Below are 21,453 nucleotides of genomic sequence, written 5' to 3' on the forward strand. Positions count from 1 at the left end.
GCTGCGTATACGCCTCGTGATGAACACGCACCGAGTTGTTTTCGTGACTGACTCAGAGTCGAGTGGTTTTGGATTTGTAACTGATGTCAGCGTTCGAGTGGAGCGAGGATGGGGGAAGAAAATGACCAGTAAGCAATCCGTAGCGGGTAAAACCACGCCATGCCAGCACCTTTCACCCACGCGGTGTTCTGAGATGTTGAATTAGGGGAAAGGCCAGGGGGGTTTTCATTCTCACACTCCGCACAGGTCGAGAGCTTGCGTGTAGTGTTGTCATACAGCGCTTTATTACTTTCGTCATTGTGTCTATACCTCTGACTCATGGCCCGCTACAGTCGATAGTTCCGCACGGATACGCTCAGGATTTGCACGTCTCCGAATCGGTTTATATCCACCGCTCGTCGCATTCCTGTCGATCAGATTTCCTGCTGTCCTGTGCTCAACTCGGGACGGTCCTTCACGTTCACGCTCGCCTGCTCAGCATCCTGTAAACACACTCGGTATTGTTCGTCTGACTTCCTTCCTCGTGTCGTCTAGGGGGGTTTTCCTCACCAACAATATTTGAATGTTTATATATATATATATGCGCTAGTTTATTCTACACGGTGTCCCATAAGTCCAGCATCTTAAAGTTAACGCTTTATTATGATTATTATTATTATTATTACAGCTTATGACAATTTAGCGCCCTTTACTTATTAGCTGTAACATCCTTGTAGCTTCCAATACCAAATATGACTCTGTGTTTTGTTTTTTGTTTTTTGAAGGGTGAAAAGGAGTGTTTGACGACCGAGACGTGCGAGCTGAAGCAGAAGGTGCGCTACCTTCAGGATCAGCTGGTGCCACTCACTAAGCAGAGAGAGTACCAGGAGAAGGAGATCCAGCGTCTCAACCGGGTCGGTGTCTCTCAGGGTTCTTTCACACCTGCAGAGTTTAGTCCGTTCGAATCAGACCCTGGTGTGAGCTGCTAAACTGTCATGTCTTCTCTCTCTTCTTCCCTTTATCTATCATCCCATTCCTAAAATCAGGTCTCTCTCTCTCTCTCTCTCTCTCTCTCCCTCTCTCTCTCCCTCTCTCTCTCTCTTTCTCTCTTTCTTTTGTTTGTGACGCACCAGTGGGTTTTTTGTGAATGAATCCGTCTGCTCGTGTGTACCTCAGGCTCTGGAGGAAGCGCTGAACCTGCACTCTCCGACCTCCCAGGCGGGAATGAACCTCGGCGAGGGAGTCCTGAACCTGCGCCAGCAAGAGCTCCACACTCAGATCGCCGTACTCAAAGAGCAGGTGAGGCCACCGTCCGTCGGTGCGAGCGCGAATCTGATGGAGCCTGTAGATCCGAGGTGTCTGTTTCAGTCCTCTGGGTCATCCGGCAGTGCTGTTTTCTTCTTTTTGTTCTCTCCCAGAACATGCCTGCTGGGTAATCCGACCGAGAAGGACAATATAATGGAGTGTTGACTCAGGTGTGCTGAGAGGGGAAAAAAAAAAAAACCCCAAAACAAACACAGCCTTTGGTCCAATCTCGGTCTGATTCACTTCTTAGGTTGCACTGGGGTCTTCTGTTTCAAAGTGCAGAGTCCTGCGCACTTACCCCATGGCTCGGTTCTACTGTAATTCTAGCCGGCGTGTACAGGTTTTAACGTTTCACCAATCGTACGGGTATCAGGGTTTCCTCCCCCAGTGCAAAGACGTACGTCGTAGGCTGATTGGCGTTTCTAAATTGTCCGAGGTGTATGAACGTACGCGGTTGTGCCCTGTGATTGGTTGGCACCCTGTCCAGGGTGTCCCCCTGAGCTCCCCGCGATAGGCTCCAGACTCCCCGCAACCTCGTGTAGGACACGCTGTACGGAAAATGGAGGGATGGATGGTTACCTTTGCCGTTGTACCAGGAGTGTAACTCGATGTGTAACTCGTTGAAATAACTCTTTAGGTGAAGATCTTCGAGGAGGACTTCCAGAAGGAGCGCAGGGATAGAGAACGCATGAACGAGGAGAAGGAGGACCTGAGACGGCAGGTGGAAAGGTTACAGGGTCAGATGACCAACCTGACCAATCAGGTGAGCAGCGCTTGCTTCGATGTGTCTCGTCCTTGCTTCCTTCCTTCCTTCCTTTCTGAAGGCCATGTAAAAGAGTAAAGAACTCCTCAGTGCTGATTTCATCAGGAAACCTCATCGCCGAACCTCATCGCCGTATCACTCCGCCCACACCGTCACCGTGTCTTTCGTCACGGAGTTATCGACAGCTTGTTTACACCAGGGTTATTCCAGACGTTCCGTATCGAGGGCGTGTCCGCTGGAGATCAGGAACGGGATTAAAAAAAAACAACGTGGAGTTTTTCCATTTAGCATCTAGACGCTTTCCATTTCATTTGACGTCATTATTATTATTATTATTATTATTATTATTATTATTATTTTAATATTCTCAAATATTAAATGATCTTACACTCTTTCTGTTAAGGTTTTTAAAGTTTAAAAAAACAAACACATTTTTTAAAGGCGACAAAACGGTCGTGGAAGATATCAGTCTGTTACAATTCTAATGGAGCAATATGACAAATATTTTCAGCTATTATTATTATTATTATTATTATTATTATTATTATTATTATTTTATTGATGTTTTGACAAACTGACTAGTTTCTTAATTTGTGATACTGTCAAAGACAAGCCTATATTTTTTAATGAAGCACGAACAGACATTAATTAGTACTTTATCGTTGTTTTTATTTATTTATTTATTTATCTATTTATCTATTTTGGTTTGGTAATATGAGTTATTCTTCAGGGGAAAAAATGTTTTTTTCTCTCTCTAGAACTTTATCTCTAATGCCTTTGAGACAACTGAAGAAGCTGGAATTATTTCCTTGCTCAAATTTATGCATATTAATACAAAAAAAAATGTTGGTAAAATGAACAGCCTTTGATTATAGATATGTCTTGCTTTTTAAAAATTTGTGTGTGTGTGTGTGTGTGTGTGCAGGCATGTTTATATGGCATGTTTTCACCATGAAGTAATTGGTTGGTTGGTTGCTGTTTGTAAGTACAGGTTCCCGAGCCCGGTCCTGGAGTCTCCTCTAATTAATCGCCAGTTCTTCCCGAGTCGAAGTGCGTGTGTTGGAACTGCAGGACAGGAGGTTCTCGAGGAGCAGGGTCGGGAACCTATGGCTTGCTGTAAACAGCTCGGGAAGTGTTTACTAAATGTCCTGCAGGTTGTAGTAAATGATTAGCAAGCTGATTGTTAGGGAGTGTGGTGAGGCTTTAGGTTTAAGGTCAGGGCCCTACAGAGTATGTCAACATCTTTAGAGTATAGACTGCACTCTGTACTCCATACTGATTTTTGTGTGTGTGTGTGTGTGTGTGTGTGTGTGTGTGTGTGTGTGTGTAGCTCCATCAGGCGCAAAACGAGTGCCAGAGAGAGCGGACAGAGCGGTGTAAACTGGAGCGACTGCAGATGCAACACAATAAACAGGTATTTCAGCGCCCTCTGGTGGTTAATATCATAATAGTAAAAAAAAATCTTAAAAACTGATTGTACGAGTGTGAACACTATACAGTTGTGCTCATAAGTTTACATACCCCTTGCAGAATCTGCAAAATGTTCATTTAAATGTTTTTAAAATAAATAAATAACGATGAGGGATCATAAAAATTGCACTTGTCCTGAAGGAGCAATTCCACATAAGATGTTTACATTATAGTCCATAACACACGATAATAATCAAATTTACACTAATGAACCAGTTCAAAAGTTTACACACGCTCGATTGTTGATCCTGTAAAATAAATAGTGAAATTATTCAGGACAGAACTAAATAAAAAAAAAAATTTTAATAAAAAAAACAACAACAAGCAGTTTTTATGATCTCTCTCTCTCACAGTTTGCATATTCTGCAAGGGGTATGTAAACTTATGAGCACAACCGTAGGTGAAAGGGTTAACCGCGTTTGTGTTCCGTTTTAATCTCACTGGATTGTGTATAATGTTTTGGGAAGGGTGGGGGTGATATAAACTGTGGTACTGTGTACTTATGTGATTTTTGTGTGTCTGGGTTTTGGAGGGGCAACCGGAGAGAAGGACGTCTGACCCCACCTCGGGTTCGGCTAACGGCCCGCTGAGCCCGCCCTACTGCGGCCCGTTCGTGCAGGTCGGACACCAGCTCGAGGGCTGGCCCGTCCACTTCCCACCCAGAATGCCCACCCTGAGCGCGGCACCGGGCCGAGACTTCCAGCCTGTTAATCCGGTTAGAGCTCTCTCTCTCTCTCTCTCTCTCACTCACTCACTCACTCACTCACTCACTCACTCACACACTCACACACACACACACACACACACACACACACACATATATATACACTTTACACGTGCTGGGGAAGTGCACGCAGTCTGATCGTGTGTGTGTGTGTGTGTGTGTGTGTGTGTAGGGTTTTCATTGGCAGACGTCATTCCCACAGCTACGGGGCTCCAGAGTACAGACAGATGCAGCAAGAGCACCACCGGAAAGCGCAGGTACACACACACACACACACACACACACACCCCTAATACTAATACTAAATTCAAATAAACACTTAAGCACATGTTGTTATGGAAAGTAATCAACCACGAGGTGTTGATCCCGACACTGTTACCTGACGTGTTCCTCTAACAGCACGTCCCGGCGTGCTTTATTCCCCTTACACCACAGGAAGTCGTCGATGGTTGCCATTTTCAAGTCTATTTATTTACGTATAGCTCCATTTAATGTTTTGGGACGTCGCTGAAACAAGTTAGTTCCTGATAACACTCGCGCGATAGCAGCTATAAACGGTCGTTCCCTCACCGGCCGATCTTTTCTTCACTCTTGACGTTAATGTCATCATCTCAGCTACAGAGAAATCCGAACGCGTGAACTCTTCTGTCGGCTTTACAGCTTTACCTCTGACCGTTACAGAGCACCGACACCGGAGACTCCTTCCGTCAGTCCGTTTCTGCGTTATATCCCAGTGCGAGTTGTTACTAGAGCGACTACAGGTGCATCTCAAAAAAATGTCAATAGTGTCAAAGTTCGTCCCCCCCCCCCCCCCCCCCCCCGTGATTTCATTCAAAACGCGGAACTTTCATATATTCTAGTTTCATCACACACAAAGTGAAATATCTCAAAATATCAGAATAAAGAATTTATAATACAGAAATGTCGAGCTGAGACGACTCTAATCAGCGAATTAACTCAAAACACCTGCGGAGGTTTCCTGAGGCTTTAATCTCTCAGTCTGGTTCAGTACACGATCACGGGGAAGATGGAAGTAAATGCTGCGTTTCATTTGGAAATCAAGGTCCCAGAGTCTGGAGGACGAGTGGACAGGAACAGAATCCAAGCTGCTTGAAGTCCAGAGTGAAGTTTCCACAGTCAGTGATGATTTGGGTTGCCAGGTCATCTGCTGGTGTCGGTCCAGTGTGTTTTCTCGAGTCGAGAGTCGATGCAGCGTCTACCAGGAGATTTTAGAGCGCTCCGTGCTTCCGTCTGCTGACGAGCTTTATGGAGATGCTGATTTCCTTTCCAGAAGGACTCTGCACTTGTCCACAGTGCCATAACTGGTTTGTATTCGTGGTATTCCTGTGCTCGATCGTCCAGCCGACTCGCCTGACCCGAACCCCGTAGAGAATCTACGAGAGACACCAGACCCGACGATACAGACGAGCCGAAGGCTATCAAAGCAACCCGGACCTCCAGAACAGACACCTCAGCAGTGCCCCAGGCTGATCGCCTCCACGCCACGCCGCACTGATGCAGTAATTCCTGCAAGAGGATTAAAACCCGAGACCGAGTATCTGCGCATGAATTAACACACTGTTCACAAGGTCGACATTTCTGTATTATAAATTCTTTATCCTAATATTTTGAGATAGTGGATCAGAACAAGTGCATTAATGTGATCAGCACTCAACATAATCGACACTAGGGGGTTTACGTGGACTAACGGGGTGTTTGTTGTCGGCAGAAGCAGGAGCAGCGGGTTTCGGGAAGCGGGAGCGTCAGAACGTGGACTCCGGAAAGCACTAAGCGCTTCATCCTCCCTCTCCACCGGCACGTGGCTTAGTAGCATGATGCAGTTTCTCTTTCAGTTGGCATGGTGTGAACTATCCTTTATCTCTCCTCCCCTAATGTGTGTGTGTGTGTGTGTGTGTGTGTGTGTGTGTGTGTGTGTGTGTGTGTATATACACATTTATTATTATTAATTTAGCTTTGTACTATCGCTGAGGTTGAAACTGCTTTATACAGTAATTCTGTCAGTTATTTAATGGACGAAAGCAGAAGCGTAAATGTCGTGGTGTTGTTCTGAAGCGTCCTGCTTTTGATTAGCAGATTTAATTTGTTTTTTTCTTTCCGTCGTCGTTTATTTTTCGGTACGGCTTTACGTTAACATTCCTTTAATCGATTGTCTGTACCGCGTAAGTTACGTTTAGCGAACCTTAAACCTTCAGCATTAATAAACCATTATATACGCCTTATATCATCCTCAGCTCATGTTTATTTCTCCAATGAAGCGAGCTAAATTTGCATACATTAGCATAAATCGCAGTGTTGCCTCAGAATACTAAGGTTTATCGTTTAGTTAAGGATTAGACGGCACGTTGTTTGTCAGTTAATGATGTATTGATGCTGAAGTTGACTCGGTGTAACTAACGAGGTGAATAGAGGAACTTTAACGTAAAGCGCTGCCGCTATTTATTTACTGAAACTAACTGAAAGCAAGAGTGATGTAGTGTGTGTGTGTGTGTGTTTTTTTTTTTTTTTTTTTTTTTTTTTTTCTTTTCTGAAAATCTCTTTTTCAATTCAAAGATGTTTTCATTTGTTTGGGGGGGGGGGTAAACAAAATAAACAACCCCCCCCCCCCCCCCCCCCCCCCCCACCACCACCACCACCACCCTATAGGCTGACGATGTGAAAGTCGGAAGTGTCGTCCTGTAACTCTGTAGGAGAATCGTCTCGGAACATTTTGCGCCAGGGTAGAATGTATTTCTATTTATTCACACGGTCACACTCTTTATTGTTTTCGTATCCATGTGTCGGTCATTTAAAAAAAAAAAAAAAAAAAAAAAAGAACGACTTCTCATCCATTACGTGTTATGTTCATTGAGATCTTATAAACCTTTAACGTCCCGCTTGTAATGTTTTTTTGGGGGTCGGTTCTAGTTAATGGTTCCTGAATCCGTGGTTGCGGAGAGGTCAAGAGGGCAGTTCAGAGTTCAAATCCGTGATCTTTTTCTCAGTAGTGATGATGACACGTGGTTCACTGTCTATGTATGGTTGTTGTTTGTGTATATTGCTTTCGTCTGCATTATATATCTCAGATGTTCGATGTGACGAGCGTGGGCCAAAAAAAGAATTATAATAATTATAATTACCTTTTATTAAGAGCAGCTTATTTATTCGTCCGTGCACTCGTTCATATCCACTGCTTTATGCTGCCTTCAGGTCCTCTTTGGAGATTCCACACGTACGAGTTGGCAGGAAGTCGTGATTACAGCGTGGCGTGGGGGGGACGGACGTCATACGAGAACTTTTTGTTTTTATGTATTTATTTTTTTCGTGTCATTGACGGCTTTACCGCAAGAAAACGAAGGACTCGATCTATCCGTGTCGCTCCGGTTAAGCGTCAAACGTGCAAAATTATCACGTGAATCTTCACGTTAATGATCACGTTCAACGCTGTGAGGTTTTTTGTTGGGGTGGGGTGGGCTGGTGGGGGTGGGGGGGGGATACATTGTACTTACGAGTTGTAATTACGAGTTGTAATAGGCGACGTTCACCTCGTACTTGGGACGTTTCTGACGGGACTTGAAGGCAGCATTAGATCAGATCAGATCAGCGCAGATATAACACCTCATGCCATTCTAATCCATTTATAAGACTAATTAATGAATATTCATCGATTTATAGAAGGAACTGGGTCCAAAAATGGAGTCGTGAATTTTTTGATTATTCGCTTTGTGAGTTCGGAATCAAGGTGCACAAGGCTCCATTAAGAACAAAACAAAAAAACCCACGACGTAGCGTTTATGATATGTAAATATAATAATAATAATAATAATGAGCAGGTTTGGACATGCCTTTCTAGTGAACGTGTGTGGAGTAGAAACAGCTAAACAGATTACCAGTGTGTGGAGTGTGTAGAGGTTGAAATATTTCGTGAGCTGAACGGCACTTTGGCTTTTATTTAATGTATTTTCGTGCTTTTGTTTTGTTTTGTTTTGTTTTGTTTTTTGTTTTTTTTTTGGAGTGAGATTTATTATTTTATTTCTTCGATTAGGCGAAAGCACATCTTGTGAATCTTTTTGTATTTGATAATCATAATAAATATATTCTTAATGTCCTGACGTCTACAGTGTGTTTCATAAGTGTGAAGTCTTCCTGGTACACGGGTTTACAGAACATCATGCCTTGATTTAAAGTCTGGTCCATCCACAAGAATTCGTTACGTTTTTATTTATTTATTAAGTATAAACTTCAAAAAAAAAAAAAAAAAACGACACAGTGTTATTAAATTAAGTTGGCGTTGTGTGTTATTACGTGGGTGAAATATTGTTATCGTCTGACTGCATTCTCAGAAGTAAACAAACCAAACTGTGCTGTTCCTTGTTTCCGGAGTGGTACCAGGGGAAGTACATTTAATTACCCCTTTAGTGTGTATCTTCTACACAGTAAGTAATACAGTACTGTACAAGGTCAGTCTGAAATCTTATTGGATTAGAGCGAACGGGTTCTCGTCGGGGCATGAAATCTCTAGAAGCAGGACTGAAGACCCTCGGTGGAAGCTGTAAGGACCCTTTGTAACAGCGAACACACTTTCGATCATTACCCCTGTCTGTAATGCCGAATAGTGGCTTTTGCATCTTCGGTGCCAAATAATGCTAATAGAGGTCTACCACTTGGTTTGAAACCCAAGCCTAACAAATTGAATCCAAACTATTTCATGTCATCTGGAATATTTTACGTGTGTTAAATTGATAATGGGACTAAACTTTGCAGGGTTTATTTATTGAGACTCAAAATAAACCTCTGGGACGAGACCGGATCTCTCCTCGAGAAACCTCCGGACCGAGACCGGATCTCTCCTCGAGAAACCTCCGGACCGAGACCGGATCTCTCCTCGAGAAACCTCCGGACCGAGACCGGATCTCTCCTCGAGAAACCTCCGGACCGAGACCCGATCTCTCCTCGAGAAACCTCCGGACCGAGACCCGATCTCTCCTCGAGAAACCTCTGGACCGAGACCCGATCTGTCCTCGAGAAACCTCTGGGACGAGACCGGATCTCTCCTCGAGAAACCTCTGGACCGAGACCCGATCTCTCCTCGAGAAACCTCTGGACCGAGACCCGATCTGTCCTCGAGAAACCTCTGGACCGAGACCGGATCTCTCCTCGAGAAACCTCTGGACCGAGACCGGATCTCTCCTCGAGAAACCTCTGGACCGAGACCCGATCTCTCCTCGAGAAACCTCTGGGACGAGACCCGATCTCTCCTCGAGAAACCTCTGGGACGAGACCGGAAACCTCTGGACCGAGACCGGATCTCTCCTCGAGAAACCTCTGGGACGAGACCGGAAACCTCTGGACCGAGACCGGATCTCTCCTCGAGAAACCTCTGGGACGAGACCGGATCTCGAGGAGCTTGATTAAGGACGGCAGGTTGAGACTAACATAAACAGCAGTCAAGATAGAATGCATTAAGCATTATAGACTGAGCTTCTGATGTTCAAGTGTTTTCTCTTGATACAATAGGGCTCAACCATGCTAGTGGAGGTTTCCCCAATTACTCCTAAACCCAAGTCTGATAAATCAAAGAAATTTTGTAGCATTTAATCTTCTTAAAAGTAGACAAGAAATAAGGACGGGGCGGAGTAGAGATCTTCCGATTGTTAAGAATTCCGTAAATAAAGGTAAATAAAACAAAACGCCAGATTTTCTTTAATGCTTTATTGAAAGGATCCCCTTGCAGGAGGGAGCAGGTTTTGATGGGGCACTCTGGAGAACCGGACATGTCTGAGTGGAACCAAGCAGCCTGAATGCACTCAAGAGCTGCTCTTATCCACCAGTCTCCAATCAGGTTTTGCAGAAAGTCCTGCTTTTAAACCTGAGCTTCATGAACATGCCCAGATCTCCAGAATCACCACAATGCCATGCTCCTACCTGCTTCACTCAATGAATAACTTCATTTTTAATTATTATAATTTTTTTAATCTAAATCATCTTTTACACAAACCGGGTCTGAAGGGCTACAACTCTGCACAACTGAATGGTTTCCTAATCTCAGCAGACCTGAATCAGCTCATGAGTTCATCTTTTTTCGTGAGTTGGATCAGGTGTGTTCTAGTGGAAATCACTCAGTTCTGTGGTCCTGAAGGAGCGGGATTGAAGAACGTTGAGCTAAAGTTTGATTCTCTAAATTTTAAAACGGTGTCTCTCACAAGTTTTGGCACAGTAGAACATCCTCTAACAACCTGGAACGATACAAATGTAGAATAATGTTATCTGAGGACCATGTGTAATTCTGGATTCTGGAGTTGGTTTAGGTTTTGGAACGCCGCGTGTTGATTAGATTTATGATGTCGGCCCGGACTTCGGAAACGTTCACCCTTGGAAACCACCTCATCAGCGGCTTTCCATCAGGGCCCACCAGAAACTTCTCGAAGTTCCACTTGATGTCGGTGACTTTCAGCGGCTCCCAAAACAGTCTGCCGGTGGGGCTTCCGAAGCTGTTGCCGACAGGTGGGCAGGCGTTCTGAATAGGCAGAAAGAAGGATTATGTTGATCCCATTTTAATTTAACTCCAAATCTATTCTACCAGCTTGGGTTTTAACCGCATCAAAGCCTCGGTTCTGGCCGACGAATTAAGCGTAACTTTGCACGCTTGCCTTTTTCTATATGAGTAGTCATCTACAGCCGTCCTGCAAAGATCCTGCTGTAGCTTTGCAATGACTGTGCTCTTTTTTCGAGCTATTAGGATCGGGACTTCTGTGAAATGAAAGACACTTAAGCCCTAAACTTGGGTTGTCGTTACCACATGGGTCATTACCTTCAGGAAAGTGAAAACACTTTGCTCGTTTTCACCGTTCACATCGCCGCTTTCAAAGAGCTGGAAGTTTGGAACAAATCCGTTGCCTGGGCGGACATACCTGTGAATGCAACCAGAGAAATGCCACGTCAAATTAAAGGTGCGTCTCAAAGACGGACCGGACCTTGTCGGAATGAGGTGGAAGATCTAACATTCGTAAGATCCAACATGTATTTAAGTACTCGTAATAGTGGGTACGTTACCGATCTTCCCAATATACTTTTGGATTACGTTGATACGTGATCGTAAAGGCGGCGCGTCTGGTAGCGTTGCGAGTTCTAGCGCACACGCTTCCAGTTCCCTAGTCACTTCCTGTTTATGGACTTTATGAAGAATCATTCATGCACTAATTCTCTGCGAGGTCTTACCGGTACATTCACTGAGAACGTTCTGAGCCGTTGTTTCTGATTTGTTTACTAATCCCAAGGATTCGTGAGGGGACGGCGTGAGTGGTTTTGAAGGGCAGAGTGGTGATCAGGATGGAGATGGAGAGGTCTACAGGGATATGGTTGGCCAAACATGCTGATGGGCTTGGAGCACCTTAGGGGCAAGGATGGAGTGGGGATCGGGAAGTTGATTGGGCCTGTGGTGGTGATGTGAGCTTGGAGATAAAGATTTGGATGGAGAGGGTTCCAACAGGGTGAGGTGGATGAGACTCGGGGCACGTGGAGATTTGGTGCACACGGCGTTCCGTGTGGATGGTGGAGACAGTCTAGTTTCGACCCACTGGTCGGCGGAAATAGGGTTTTATTTTGGAATGTAGCTTTCGCTATGGATTAGTTCTCACAATGGTTTTCTGATCTTGTAGGCCTCTAGACATGAGCGAGTCCATCTGAGATGATATACGCATGCAGCTTGCACAATGCTAAACTGGTACCTATTATCCTTCCTTATTTGTTCACAACGTTTGCCTTGTGGCTCCAGTGTAAACCCGAAGAAGCAAACCTGTCTTGGCTGATTGATCGTATTTTGATTATGGGTAAAGACGTGCAAGTTCCTGTTCCCCCTTAACGTACATAAGTAAGTATTAGCAGTGAGGTAACGTAACCTGACCTCTCGTATGACATTTAATCATGAAGTGATGAATGTAGCCTTCAGTTCTAGGCTTAATAAAGGTGGAATTAGCGATGAACCATTTCTGCAAGGTCACGTTGCAATTGTGTAATGGATCTTCCTGCTAACAAACTGCCTTCTCTGATTAAAATCTGCCGAATGATTGCCTTCCCCAAGTCGACCCATGACTCTCGATTTATAATCCGACACTTCCTAAATGTTCAGATGCAAGCTAAAAAGTCCGAGCAAAACGACTTACTTTAGCAGTGGCAAGATCTCTTCATTTAACCCGGGTTCCTGTTTCCCAAACTGGTTACACGGAAATCCGAGAATGGTGAAGCCCAGGTCTTTGAGCTCCTCCTGTAGTGCATTCAGTTCTGAGTGAGATAAAAAAAACAAACAAACAAACCGTGCCTTAGGAAGATTTGGAAAGACATCAAGACCTTTATTTGTTTGGCCTTTTTCCATGATTATGAAAAGCAAGCAAAGAGTGACGGGACTGGACCAGCGGCATCTGCTCAAATATTGACCTCTATTGGCATCATGGTATAAGGGTCACATGGTCAAACTCTTACCCAAATACTGGAAGGTAAGTCCTCAGAAGGAGGCCACGTTGACAACGAGGACGTACTTCCCGGAATACTGACGGAAGGGAATGTGCAAACCTTCAGTCAACGTCTTCCCTCCATAGTTGTATATGGAGCCATCCACAGCCTGGTTACATAACTGTTGAGAAACAGACATTCTTAGTTCCAGTCTCTCATACTCGTGTCTCTAACTCTTTTTAGGTAACAAGCGACGTTAATTCAGTTCAATTCAGTTTTATTTGTGTAGCTCTTTTAACAATGGACGTTGTCCCAATGCAGCTTTACAGAAACATATGAATTCAGGAGAGAGATTTAAATGTGTGAATTTATCCCTATTGAGCGAGCCAGAGGCGACGGTGGTGAGGAAAAACTCCCTGAGATGATATGAGGAAGAAACCTTGAGAGGAACCGGACTCAGAAGGGAACCCGTCCTCATCTGGGGAACGACGGATATTATGATTCGAAATAAATAAATAAATAAATCTCTTCTATAAATGTACTAATACTACAGGGTCAAATGGGAAATTCATTACAGTTTTTCCATGAAGTCTGTTTTGTTGAACCTCTCCACTGTTCACTGATGGAGACTTGAGTGCAAAACTGTTTTTGCAGGCCTAAAGCCATCACAGCACACTGTAAATGTTCATATGAATTGAGGTCCAAAGCCATCGTTATGGTTTTTCAGTGGAACCATCCTCAGTAATCTCAATGATCTTTAGGCTGCACCATGTGTGGCCATCCTCAGCAGCAACACGGAACTTCAAATTGATGAGCTTTCCAACCAGAAGTAGGGCATCAGGACGGATCGGGCGGGTCCGATCACAGTCGGTCCAAGGTCAAGTGGGCCGGATTGAGAAAAATTAGCTTGTTGAGCAAATTATGTTCCTTTTTCTATTAAAACCTGGATTTAACTGGGATTATACTGTATGTCATGAATCGACACAAAATATTCCAGTATAGTGAAGTGGGCACACGGTGGCTTGGCATGTTCGCCTCACACCTCCAGGGTCGGGGGTTCGATTCCCACCGTGGCCCTCCGGGTACTCCGGTTTCCTCCCCCAGTTCAAAGACATGCATGGTAGACTGATGGGCAGCTCCAAAGTGTCCGCAGTGTATGAACGGCTACAATGGATTGGCACCCTGTCCAGGGTGTACCCCCATTATGCCCCATGCTCCATGGGATCGGCTCCAGGTTCCCCATGACCCAGTAGGATAAGTGGGATAGAAGACGTACAGATTATAACATTTTCTCAGTACAAGGGTTTATCTATTTCGCCCCTTCGACTAGTTCTTTTTTCTTATTTTATTTTCAATTCGATTACGGTTGATTTTAGCACAAAGATTTCAACGTGCCGGATTAGAACCTCGATCCGGCCAGTTGCGGGTCATACGTTTGACATCACTGTTTCAGGGGTGTCGCTGTAAAGACTTTTTTTTCCACCCGCAAATTTGTTGCAGCAAATGTAGACTGGTTAAACAAACGGCCGTTGCGTGAGAGAAACGGTATTATCATTCCGGTCGTCTCTGAAGGGGGTTAATAATTATCTAGATCCCAGAGATCTTTCGGTGGGTGTTTTGGGGAAGTTCTTGTTTGTGAGTGCGTGTCGAAACGTGCCCTATGCCCTAAAACAAACACGCCACCACCTGAAATAAGCATGGTTCTAACCTGCATTGTATCGCATTTAAAACCACTCCCACGCATTAAACAATCACACACATTATGATATCATCTGAAAAATAAACATCACGAGAGTATCCAAACATTGCACAAACCTAACCTTTGGTCCGTGTTTTCAAAGAGTCTAGGATCAGTTGCGCAATACCTGGTGGGTCATTTTGGTCATGTTCCTGTTACGGTTGGGGGTTATGATGACATAACCCTGATACTGTGATAAACTATTTCGCAATAAACGTTACTAAGAGATATATAACATTTTTACAGATTTTGTTTCTCCTTTCAGTGGTATTTTCCATTTGTTTGTTTTTTTCATAAATAAATATTAAATTAAAGTATGGAATGAATGTTTTGTTGGCGGTTAAATCGTGATGCATTTCATGTTCGCTAGAAATGCCTTGGCGAATCGCGATACGAGATATTTTTGTCATATCGCCCAACCCTATTTCCAGCACAAGCTCATCTGATTTAGCCCGTTAGCTCATGACTGGGTTTAGTAAATGCTGGGAAGTTACACAAGCTCCTGGATGTACAGAACCAGCTATGAGAACGCTCAGGACAAATCAGTCTGGCAGTGAGGCAATACCAAGGAAATAGACCGAGTGCTAGTTAGGGGCTGCGCAATGGGGACGATATATCATGCAGAGGTTATATTAATCCACGCTGAGATTGTGATACGAATTGCGTAACATCTCTATAGCCATCTGAAGGCATGTTGGTTCTGTCTGTCATCTCCTACAAGCCCATTCCCGTCTGCTAACTGCTGCGTGATGAGATGTTTAGTGTAGAGCTGGTCCAGCTTTAGTGTTCTGTATATAACGTATACCTAAGAATTATTTAGAATATACAGTAAGTATGTGGTTGGAGATGCTGTCTGTGTGAATGCTGTAATTTAAACACATAGAAACACACAAATGTTATTGGAGCTTATTTCCATATATGGTATATACACTACCAGTCAAAACCAGTCGTCACTGGACACGCTGGGTTGAGTGTGTGTATAATATATATATATACACACACATTATCTATATATATCTATATCTATCTATCTATATATATATATATATATATATATATATATAAAATATATATTTTACACACACACTGTTACTGTGTTGGAAGCAGGAGGAAAAATGGGCAAGTGTAAGGACAAGTAGTTTTCCTTTGGTTTCCATACAGAACAGCCAAACAAATGCTCACCCTATTGACAATTTGGAAATGCCAATTAGCCTACAATACACGTGTTTGGACTGGGGGAGGGAACCCCTGAAGCACGGGGAGAACATGCAAACTCCATGCACACAGGGCGGAGGCAGGAATCAAACCCCCAAGCCCTAGCTGTTTTTAGATTGTTAGTATAGTACACACTGATGAAGGCTTAAAGCTGAAATGTTTGTGCAGCTATTCCTGTTTAAACTGGCGTCCTGCTCCATAATTCTTGGAAATGGCACAGAGTAGTGCATTGTTGGGTATTCTTCACCACACTGCAAAATACACCCTGAGAAATAAACTTACCAGAATGTACTTTTCCATGTCGAAGGAGTGGGAGCATCACGAGTACATCTCTTATCACTTTAGTTTCTTATCTTTTTAGCTGGGAAGGTTTAGGTTAGAGTAAAGCTCTAAATGCTGTCCTTAAGGTCCAGTGATGTCCCTTACATTATTATTATTATTATTATTATTATTATTATTATTATTTTTTTTTTTTTAAAGGTGTTAAGATACTAGTACTGAAGGTGTGCCACCCCAGCTACAAGGAAGTGTGTTTCTGAGAGTGAGCCTGACCGACCACACCAGTGCTGTTTGTAGTAGATAGGGCGGTGTACTGGAGGGGTTATACTGTACTCCTAACACACCGAGCCTAGGTTTGTAGGGAGTAGGGAGCAGGACAGGATTTTAGACCCACAATCCGAATTGAGATTTTATGCCGCGTTGCAGTTTTGCAGTGGCCACATTATCTGTTGAAGAGAGCAAAACAATAAACTATTCACTTAAGCGTTACGTTCCATACAGACACGTCATTATAACGTCGCAGTTAACCTGCCTCTTTATTCATCAAATGCACTTTCATGCCTGCTGCAGCTTCTACTCCTTTTACTGAGAGAGAGAGAGAGAGTTTGATAGATAGATAGAGAGATAGATAGATAGAGATAGTGAGATAGAGAAATTGATAGATAGAAAGAGAGTGACAGATAGAGAGAGATAGATAGAGAGAGAGATTGAGAGAGAGAGAGAAATAGATAGATAGAGAGAGAGAGATATAGAGAAATTGATAGATAGATAGAGAGATAGACAGATAGAGAGAGATTGATAGAAAGAGAGATAGATAGAGAGAGAGATTGGTAGATAGAGAGAGATTGATAAAGAGAGATTGGTAGATAGAGAGATAGATAGAGAGAGATTTATATATATTTATATATATATATATATATATATATATATATATATATATATATATATATATATATATATATATATATATATATATAGAGAGAGAGAGAGAGAGAGAGAGAGAGAGAGAGAGAGAGAGAGAGAGAGAGAGAGAGAGAGAGAATGATAGAAAGAGAGATAGATAGAGTGAGAGAGTGTGTGTGAGCGAGAGAAATAATCCAGCTCCAGTCAAGTGTGTGATTTGTTATTAGAATATTAGAAAATTGACACCATTTACACCAAGCATCATCATCAAGCCATCTTTTCTTTTTTAGTTTAGATGAATAAAAACAGAGCTTGGTATAAAATCTGCACATTTTCACTCCCAATTTAAAAAAATGACGATGTAATCATCCATATTTCATCTTTTAATTAGAAAGATGTCATAATATGTCATGCATAATGAACCCCCCACACACACAACATCTGTAATGCTTGTATAAGTGTTGTTGTTATTATTATTGTTGTTATTATTATTATTATTATTATTATTATTATTATTATAAAGTCACAGTCACAGTGCACCCTGCTCACACTCAGGTGCGTGTCAGTGATTATACAGCATTATAAGAGTGTTATAAACAGCAGGGTTGGTAATAAGCAGACGTACCTGAGTGTTGCATCCTGCACTGACACTCTGCTGAACACCAGACACCAGGAGCAGGACAGAGACCCAGATGTTTTTCTGGATCCCCATCAGGAGAAACTTAGTTATTCCACTCTGTCTCTCTCTGTCTGTCTGTCTCTCTCTTTCTCTCTCTCTCTCAGTCTGTCTGTCTCTTTTTCTCCACACCTCCGTCTGTGTGTAAATCAGCTGGATCGATGCAGTCTCCTCTGCTCTCAGCTGGATGAACAGGGTTGCCAGATTGTCTGATATGACCTCCACCCCAAATTTGTATCAAACAGACCACAGATCTCTAGAAAAGCCCAAGCCCTGACTAAAGACCAACAGCAGTCCTGTTATTTAACATGCACGAATGAACAGAATGAACAGTATTCATTATCTTTGGTGAGGTTTCATAAATAATCTAAATAAAAACAGCATAAGGATGTACACAAGGAGTTAGGAAGTTATAAAGTAAGTTTATTTGGTTTCATGTATTTAAAAAAAAAAGAATCAAATGTGAAAATGAAAGAATCGTGTAAAAAAAAAAAAAGCAAAAATAAAATGTACTGTGCACACGTGAAAAGTACCTCAGATTTAGCAGAGCGTCTAAAACCTTTACAAGCTACACTATATGGCTAAAAGTATGTAGACACCTGTCCATTGTTGAACATCTCATTCCAGATGTTTTCCCCATACTGCAAAGTATAACAGTACTTTGGTGTTATAATGCGCTCCATTCTTCTGGGAAGGCTTTCCAGTAGATTTCGGGGCGTGGCTGTGGGGATTTGTAGGGATTTCATTCAGCTACGAGTATTAGTGAGGATGAAGTCAGGCTCTGATGTCGGGATGATGAGAAGGCTCCGGCTCCAGTTCGTCCCGGAGGTGTTCAGTGGCGTTGAAGTCAGGGTTCTGTGCAGGACACTCGAGATCTTCCACCTTCTTCCAACCTTAAAGCACCACGTCTTCATGGCGCTCGCTTTGTGCACAGGGGCGTCGTCACTGGATGTTGCAGGTTTGAAATCCTGAAGAATTTAAGTTACTAGAGCTTTAACTCTGACTGTTACAAAGCGCTAACACCGAGGACTCCTTCCGTAAAAGTTAAATAAACGTCTCCTTACAAACAAATTCACCATATAAATGTTCAATCCTTTTATGCTGAGCATCCGCCACTGTCCCTGGGCGTTAATATGAACCTGTGAGTTAGAGCTGTTCTACAAAATTACTCGACACCAATCAGAAGCTGATTGAGCAGCACCGTGGTGTAGAACTTGCTAATAGATTCAGGGGAACATAGCGACAGTTACATTCTGCAGTAGATCTGGCTGTAACTGGCAGTGACCTTGAGCAGGACTCGTCTCAGACCTCATTTAGAGCCTGCGAATTCACACTGTGTCAAAGAGTCAATCTGGCAACCCGAGGTGACAGAGACATGAGTCAGTAGCTGTTGACGCGTCAGAAATGCAACAGGCGTGTGTTATATGAGATACAGCCTGTGTCCTAAAAGTCACACTTAATTACATACCAAAACTGTTTACCTCTCACGTTCTTTAAAGCGAAAACTCCATAAAAGATTCCGCAGTTTGTCTATTTCATGGTTTTTTAAAGGTTTTATAGAGAACACTACAGGAACGTAGAACCACTTCAGAGACCTGGAACTGTTAACCATTCAAACCATGTCTGGATGCATGCAAAAATTAATGTGTGTGTGTGTGTATATATATATATATATATATATATATATATATATATATATATATATATATATATATATATATATATATACACACACACACACACATATGTATATGTATATATATACACATATATATATATATATATATGTGTGTGTGTGTGTATGTGTGTGTGTGTATGTGTATATATATATATATATATATATATATATATATATATGTAAAATGTACTTTGACTTGTATTTAAACAGAAAGACAAAGTATTTGATGTTTTATCTAATCAACTGAATAGTTTTTTGAAGATAAATGTTTATTCTGAAATTGATGCATGCAACATGTTCCAAAAAAGTTGGGACAGGGGCGATTTAGGACTAATAGCGATGTGAGAAGTTATAATAAGAAGGTGACGTGAAACATGCGAGGCAATCGTCTAATCATAGTATATAAGGAGGCTCCAATAAAGGCCTAGTCCTTCAAAAGCAAGGATGCGTCGAGGATCACCGATCTGCCAACAGATGCATCAGAGAGTATTCCAAAACTCTGAGAACAACATTCCCCAAAGACAAATCGGTAGGAATTTGGGCATTCCACCTTCTACAGTGCACAATATCATTAAAAGAGTCAAGGAATCTGGTTAAATCTTGGCGTGTAAATATCTCTCGATATATATATATATATACACAGACCTACGAACAAAAACACATGGTCTTAAACATGTACACTGTTATAACTGTAGAGATGAGGCATCCATGTGTGTAAAGTCAATTATTCGCCGATATCACACTCAGTGCAGCCGTGTTTGCGACTAAAACAGATAACTATCACTTGTTACTGTGGTGTATCTGACTCTGATCAGCGTTTCCTCCTCAGTTCTCTTCACACACTCTGAGCACAAGTCTGTAAATGTTGCAGAAGCACTAATGAAATAAGTCCGGGTAACAGCAACCGACCTGTGTGTTTGTGTGTGAAAGAGGCAGAGGGTACATATGTGGGTGTATATTTAAAGATGGCTGGTATTAGTGTGTGTGTTTGTGTGTGTGTGTGTGTGTTGTCCAGTACTCCAGTGAGTCACTTCATAAAAGATTGGTCTTTGCCCCCATGTAGGAGGCCTAACAGTCCTGCGTTAATTATTATGTAAAAGGAGCCTGGAATTAATTAAATAAATTAAGAAAAATATTCAACTCCCGAGTCATAATGATCTGAAAATGGGAAGTGAGTAACAAGTAATACCCAGGAGCAAAAGGGTTCTTTTGATAGTAAGGTGTTCTGCTAGGAACCTTTTCTATTAATAAAACACTCCATGATAGGGTTCTACATATAAACATTTAAAGGTTCCCTCTCGAGGGACATATCATGGTGTGAGGAAACGAAGACTGAAATGTTTGGCCTCAATTCCAAGCATCATGTCCGGAAGAAACCAGGCACCTGCGTGATACCATCAGACGGTTGAAGCACGATGGTGGTAGCAAACTGTAGTCATGTCATTCGCACAAGTATATTTTCGAATCTTACCGGTAAAGATTAGAGAGTTTTGAGTCGGGACTACCTGAGCTACTATTTGCTAGCTAGCTAGACATTGGCTAATGCGTCGTGTTAATGTAATGTACCAAGGAGAAAAAATAACCGCTGCTACCCATGAAATTGGGTGTAAATGTTAGCTGCTGTTTACCAGTATATTTTCGGGTTGGAATGTTACATTAGTTGTTTACTTTACTTGGATTAACGAGTGGACGGATTAGCTAACAGCAGCTAGCTAGCAAATAGTAGCTCAGTCAGTCAGGCTCTAAAATCTTTTCTGTTTCTTCACTGAGAGAGGACTTGGGCTTGCAGCTCAGAGATATGAGACGTGCACCAGATTTATTTATTTTATCATGTAGGAGTTGTGAAGAAGTACATCACTGGTACAGAGGAACCAGTAGGAACAAGAAAACAAGCAACAGAATGAGAGTGAGGGGGGGGGGGGGGGGGGGGGTATAAATTAAAACCCACCACGTGTACAGCTCTGCTAATTACATTGAAAAGCTCTGTGTTGCCATAGAGAGGAAGACAGAGCTCCATACAGCCTTCACTAATTTTCCTCCTGTCTGTCAACACAGCTGTGTGTCTGAACTCAGATAAACTCTCTCTCCGGTTTATATAACATGTTGCTCTGCGCCATGAGGCGACCTGAGTCAACACGACATTACCTGAATCATGTGTAAACACAAAAAGGACCTCAGCAAACCTATTGTGTAAATAAATAGATTTAGAGACAATTTATTGAAGAAAATGATGTATACTTGATTTTCATGATTTACACTTTCACTCAAGCAGAGAAGC

The 21,453-nt window shown here is 42.6% G+C and overlaps 2 protein-coding genes across 15 annotated transcripts in view; one reads left to right on the top strand and one right to left on the bottom strand.

Moving 5' to 3' along the window:
• Positions 1 to 8,346, top strand: part of tnip1 (TNFAIP3 interacting protein 1) — a 34,813-nt gene extending 26,467 nt beyond the window's left edge. For 3 of the 14 annotated variants that reach the window (XM_053685983.1, XM_053685982.1, XM_053685984.1), the window contains exons 12-18: positions 765 to 893; positions 1,156 to 1,278; positions 1,922 to 2,047; positions 3,378 to 3,460; positions 4,040 to 4,232; positions 4,414 to 4,498; positions 5,305 to 5,952. In XM_053685983.1, coding sequence (XP_053541958.1) covers positions 765 to 893; positions 1,156 to 1,278; positions 1,922 to 2,047; positions 3,378 to 3,460; positions 4,040 to 4,232; positions 4,414 to 4,498; positions 5,305 to 5,474 — 909 coding nt within the window. In that variant the 3' untranslated portion in view covers positions 5,475 to 5,952. The other 11 variants (XM_053685993.1, XM_053685994.1, XM_053685990.1 and 8 more) reach the window with 10 other exon arrangements.
• A 1,589-nt stretch (positions 8,347 to 9,935) lies between these two features.
• On the bottom strand, positions 9,936 to 17,669 carry gpx3 (glutathione peroxidase 3). The gene is made up of 5 exons (XM_017485408.2): positions 17,447 to 17,669; positions 12,717 to 12,867; positions 12,401 to 12,518; positions 11,050 to 11,149; positions 9,936 to 10,755 (listed from the first exon to the last, which is right to left on the bottom strand). The coding sequence occupies exons 1-5, from the start codon at positions 17,531 to 17,533 to the stop codon at positions 10,543 to 10,545; spliced, it is 669 nt and encodes a 222-aa protein (XP_017340897.1). The 5' UTR covers positions 17,534 to 17,669; the 3' UTR covers positions 9,936 to 10,542.
• Positions 17,670 to 21,453: the final 3,784 nt, after the last annotated feature.

This window comes from Ictalurus punctatus, chromosome 14, assembly GCF_001660625.3.
Source record: "Ictalurus punctatus breed USDA103 chromosome 14, Coco_2.0, whole genome shotgun sequence".
In the NCBI taxonomy this organism is placed as follows: Eukaryota; Metazoa; Chordata; class Actinopteri; order Siluriformes; family Ictaluridae; genus Ictalurus; species Ictalurus punctatus.